This window comes from Phocoena phocoena, chromosome 3, assembly GCF_963924675.1.
Source record: "Phocoena phocoena chromosome 3, mPhoPho1.1, whole genome shotgun sequence".
Classification (NCBI taxonomy): domain Eukaryota; kingdom Metazoa; phylum Chordata; class Mammalia; order Artiodactyla; family Phocoenidae; genus Phocoena; species Phocoena phocoena.
Genome location: NC_089221.1, coordinates 117,037,559 through 117,042,354, shown reverse-complemented (window position 1 = coordinate 117,042,354; position 4,796 = coordinate 117,037,559). Strand labels below are relative to the sequence as shown.

The 4,796-nt window shown below is 37.2% G+C and overlaps 1 protein-coding gene across 1 annotated transcript; it reads right to left on the bottom strand.

Moving 5' to 3' along the window:
- Positions 1-430: 430 nt before the first annotated feature.
- On the bottom strand, positions 431-4,526 carry PAIP2 (poly(A) binding protein interacting protein 2). Its single transcript, XM_065874628.1, has 3 exons — positions 4,389-4,526; positions 2,770-2,949; positions 431-487 (listed from the first exon to the last, which is right to left on the bottom strand). Exons 1-3 carry the CDS (start codon positions 4,524-4,526, stop codon positions 431-433), a joined length of 375 nt encoding a protein of 124 aa, XP_065730700.1.
- Positions 4,527-4,796: the final 270 nt, after the last annotated feature.

Genomic DNA, 4,796 nt, shown 5'->3' with positions numbered 1-4,796 from the left:
AATGCAAATTTAAGTCTGAACTAAGAAATTAACTACTAGAACTTAAATTTACTCACTTAAAAAAATTTGGACATTTAACAAGTATTAGTTAACCTTAAGGGACCAGTTTAGTCTCATAAAGGACAATTCACTAAGATTTAGAGGTCATTTAATTTGGTGCTTTGACACAACTTGACTGGTGCTTCTTTCCTCACTGTCTTCACATCAAGCCATGGGGCCAATTCTATTTTCAGTAAATGTTTGACAGCTTTTTACTTAATAACAGTCTCAGCACTTTTATTAAGCATGCAAGACTAACAAAACTTTGGCAATGCATAAGTGTAACACAGTGACAAGAGAGAGCTTTTACAATTAAGTCTTCTAATACTGCCTTCACAGTGTGGAAATTGTGCTACATCCACCAAAAGAGGGCCCCGTCTACTCAAATATTTCAGTACTTCACCCCAGGAACAAACTCCTTTGCATTTGGATTCAGATTGCTCTTGACCTGGAAAATAAGTACATAAAAAAGCAAGTTCATTAACAGATAAGCTTCAGATACTCAGAAGCATTCAACGCAGATCCACATGCAAAAACATCTTCCAAAAATATAAGACAAAGGCAAGAATTCAGATTGTAAGGTCAAACTTAAGTAAAAAAAAATAAAATCCACAGCACGGAAAGGAGGAACCAGATGTAAGCTACGTATATTATACCAAATTTTATCAACTTTCTAAAGAGAAAGTAGAAATTGAAATTAAATTTGCTTAAGTGTAATCAGAAACTCACTAACTTCACATCAACTAAAGGAGTGTCTCAGAACACGGAATTCTGTTCGTTTAACTATGATACTTGACTTGCTATTTGAACAGTTTCATACTATGCAAAAATACTAAACAAGTGTTGAAATGATGATAAAAGTGATTGGGGAATGATTTACAGATTAATTTTACTTTATGATGCTCCTTGAAAATATGGAGTTGTCTTTCTACAACTGCTGTATTCTAATTCCCACAGGTAGCATGGTATATAAGAGGAAAAGAAAACTGCATGGGGAGTCAGAAGACCTAAGTTGGAATCCCAGCTCTGCTAACTAACTTCTTATATAGGCCTGGATAAGTCACTCTCTGGGACTTCATTTTTGCATCAGTTAGGGGAAGACTGGGCCAAAGCCTCTAAGAGCATGAGAGACTTGTACCACCATTATTTTGTATTTCTAAATCTTTACTTTCCTAAGCAGATGTATCAGCATATAGGGAATAGCTGGAAATTTTCCTCTACCACATCTCTGAATGCAAGTTGATCAAGAAAAAAAGAAACGAGGACGATGCCAGGGCCTGAAATGGTAGGCATGCTGGCAGGATTTTAGATTGAATCTGAGCCCCCAATATCACTTCCTTTAAGACCAAAGCATATTAAACAACATGTTGGAGCAATAATTTAAGTTTCATAATTTATATACAACCATTCCCTTCTCTCAAGGGAAATATAACTTTAAAAGTCTGAGGTTTAAATTTAAAAAGCAGTGTTCTTGAATGTCCAATCTTTTGGCAGCTACAAAAGAATGAGAAGGAATTAACCTCAAATAGACTGAGTCAAACAAACCAGTTTCTAGACAATGGAAAGATACTGGGTCCAGTTAAAGTTATACATTATGCCCAGCAAAGGGCTTCCCTCCACAGAGCAACCAGGATTATTTGTGGAGTGCCTAATGTGTAGCCATAAGCAAGCATATCCCAACAGACTATTCAGATCATGTATCTGCTTAACTGGGTTAGTGTCATTTACTGCAACAAAAGCTATACCACAAGTAAATTTCAGTGTTCTCTATACAGCCCTTTAGAAAAATGGTTTCCAAATGCCTGATAGGGCAGGCTGGCGGTATCCTCTAGGAGTGCTTTTAAAAAAATAACATGCCTAGAGGACTGATTCTGCAGGTCTGGGATGTTGCTGAGAAAATTTTTGTAATGCTTCATAGGTAATTATGATGTACAGCCAGGTTAGGAAATCACTGCACAGTGAACAGAAGACAACTGCAAAAATTACTTCAGAGTCTAGGGATAAATTCCAGAGAACCATCTTGTAGAAGCAACTAGACAGATTGTCCATATGGAAAGAAAGTTTAACATTCCGACTTTAAATTATTTTATCTTAATTTTAGCAAAGGAATCATTAGGTTTTACTCTAGTACTGATGCTTAGTTATCAAAATTCGTGAAAAAACTTTTCACTACAAATAAACCATCAGCAATGAGACACTGAGAATAACTAAAAATATAAAAAGATTTGTGTTCCTTTTCTGCCAAGAGCATGTAAAAGTCCTTATCATAGTTCCAAATGGAGTTAGGGTAGCTCAATGAAAATCCTGGGTCAGGAAAAGAAATCTCAAATTTTATCTTTCAGAAAAAATTTGTAATTTCACCAAATATTTAAGACAATTAAAGAGCAAAACCTCTCCATCAAGCTACTTTTGCATAGGCAAGTCACATGAACATCCTGTGTACTCCCTTTTGAATTAATGCTTTAAGACATTTCCTAGGGCAACATAGTTATCATTATCTAAAAGCAGTGGCAAGAAGTCTGTTAGTAGTCTCAGGCTAGCTCCAGAGTGTTGCCAGAAGTCACTCCTTATCATAAGTAAGACCAGGAGGCCTCTGCTTCCATAGTAAGAAGCAGCAGAATTTCTGAAGGGGAAGAGATGTAGAACTCTTCTTAAACAGATGGTTGCTAGCTTTTCCACTTATGGGAGAGATGAGCTAGGTTTTAAAAAGATGAAAAAATAACTCTTTACCACAAGATCTTCCAGGGAAGAGCCATCACTGATAACAAGGTCATTAAATTGGTCTTGGATTTGGTCCATAGTTTGTGGGAGATCTCGAGCTGGAATAAACCACTCATGTTCCTCTTCTTCTTCCAGCATTTCTTGGAAACAGCGTTCAATAAATTCTTCTTCCCATAACTCCTCTTCTATCTGGATTTATAATAAATAAAAGGTAATTTATAGCATACTTGGTAAGATGAAATCACTAGAAAAGGCTTAAAGAATCTTGAACTAAACCATTTAAAAACATAATGTCAAAAAAAAAAACAAAAAAAAACATAATGTCATACCTTCCTCCTTTGCTTCTGTGCTAAGGAAAAAAAAATCTTTTCCATGAGACCTGGAAAGATCTGTTTAGGGTTTTGCTATGTCTTTACTTGTCACAGCAGAATATTCTTTTTTTCCACTGAGGGTGGCGGGGAAGAAGTAACAAAGAAGTGTTCTCATGGAGGAATGTGTATCAGAATTACCTATGATACTTCTAAAACTATACAAACCCTAAACCCACTCAAAAATGACTGGAAAAAAAAATCTTTGGGTAGGACTTCCCTGGTGGCACAGTGGTTAAGAATCCACCTGCCAATGCAGGGGACATGGGTTTGAGCCCTGGTCCGGGAAGATCCCATGTGCCACGGAGCAACTAAGCCTGTGTGCCACAACTACTAAGCCTGCACTCTAGAGCATGTGAGCCACAACTACTGAGCCCTCGCACCACAACTACTGACGTCCGCACACCTAGAGCCTGTACTCCGCAACAGGAGAAGCCACCTCAATGAGGAGCCCGCGCACCGCAACAAAGAGTAGCCCCCGATCACCGCAACTAGAAAAAGCCCTCATGCAGCAACAAAGACCCAACACAGCCAAAATTTAAAAAAAAAAAATAAAATTATTTGGAGGGTAGGTTCAGCAACTAAACATTCTCACTGAAATAAGACTACATTGCTTTACTCTTGAATATATATAACTGGATATGGTGAAATCAAGCTGGCTACTAATTATCAAAGCCAGGATCAGAGAGAAACTAGATGAAAGGTAGAAATATCAGAAATATGGGAATCAGATATCAGGTATCAGAAATATGGGAATAAAAGACACCTATCAATGTATGAGAGTTCTCTAAAAAAAACAGTGGTGTCAGATTTTGAGGCTGATCAGAATGAGAACCTTACATGAAAAACAGTACAATCTGTACCCCAGTACCTGTGCCTATTTGCTCCTGATTCCAGCTCTCTTGACTTTCACTGCAGTAGAACAATCTGGCTGGTGTAAGGTAGTGGTTTCCAAACCTAATTGCTCACTGGAACCACCTGGGAGCTTTTAAAAAACACGTTTCCCAGGCTCCACCCTAAATCCTTCTGAATCAGAATCTCTGGGTGGGACCCCGAAAAAAGCTCCTTAGGTTATTTCAATGAGCAGTTAAACCTGGTAGTAATCAGCATCCAACTAAAACAGGAGTGGTGGCACATAAATCCATGTATTTCATATATAAGGGACCAGGTGAAAAACGCATTTCAGGGAAAAGTACATTTATATTATATGACAGCTGTCATAGGCTACAATAAAAGAGCATGTTTATACACAAAACTAACTTGTCTGTTGAATTCCTCTTCATTTTCCATCCACATGTACTCTGCAAATGGATTGTCATCTTCATGAGAATGACCGTTAATAATCACATCTTCATTGATGATGCTTGGGCTAGTACTGCTGCGACTTGGATCTTTCATGGTTGGTGTTAGATACAGTTTTTAACCTTAAAAGAACAACAATACAGTTAATCTAGTCAGTCATTCTTTCAGTTCTTAGTGAGCATCTATTATTACCAGCCATCATGATTAGGTATTAGATGTACATGATATATTAATGCACATGATAAACACAGCAATTGGAAAGCTTTGTTTTTCTCCTAAATGATTTTAATGTTTAATAGCTGAGAATAGCCTAGATTCATCTAATGTTTTCTAATAACAGTAAACAAAGGCAATCAATTGCTTAAA

Bases quoted from the DNA above. Each gene is read 5' to 3' on its own strand.
- PAIP2 (XM_065874628.1), bottom strand. From the start codon at position 4,526: ATGAAAGATCCAAGTCGCAGCAGTACTAGCCCAAGCATCATCAATGAA. The intron at 2,950-4,388 runs GTTAGTTTTGTG...TTATAAATCCAG, and splicing joins AAGAGGAATTCAACAGACAA to ATAGAAGAGGAGTTATGGGA. The intron at 488-2,769 runs GTAAAGAGTTAT...CTTATTTTCCAG, and splicing joins CTTCCCTGGAAGATCTTGTG to GTCAAGAGCAATCTGAATCC.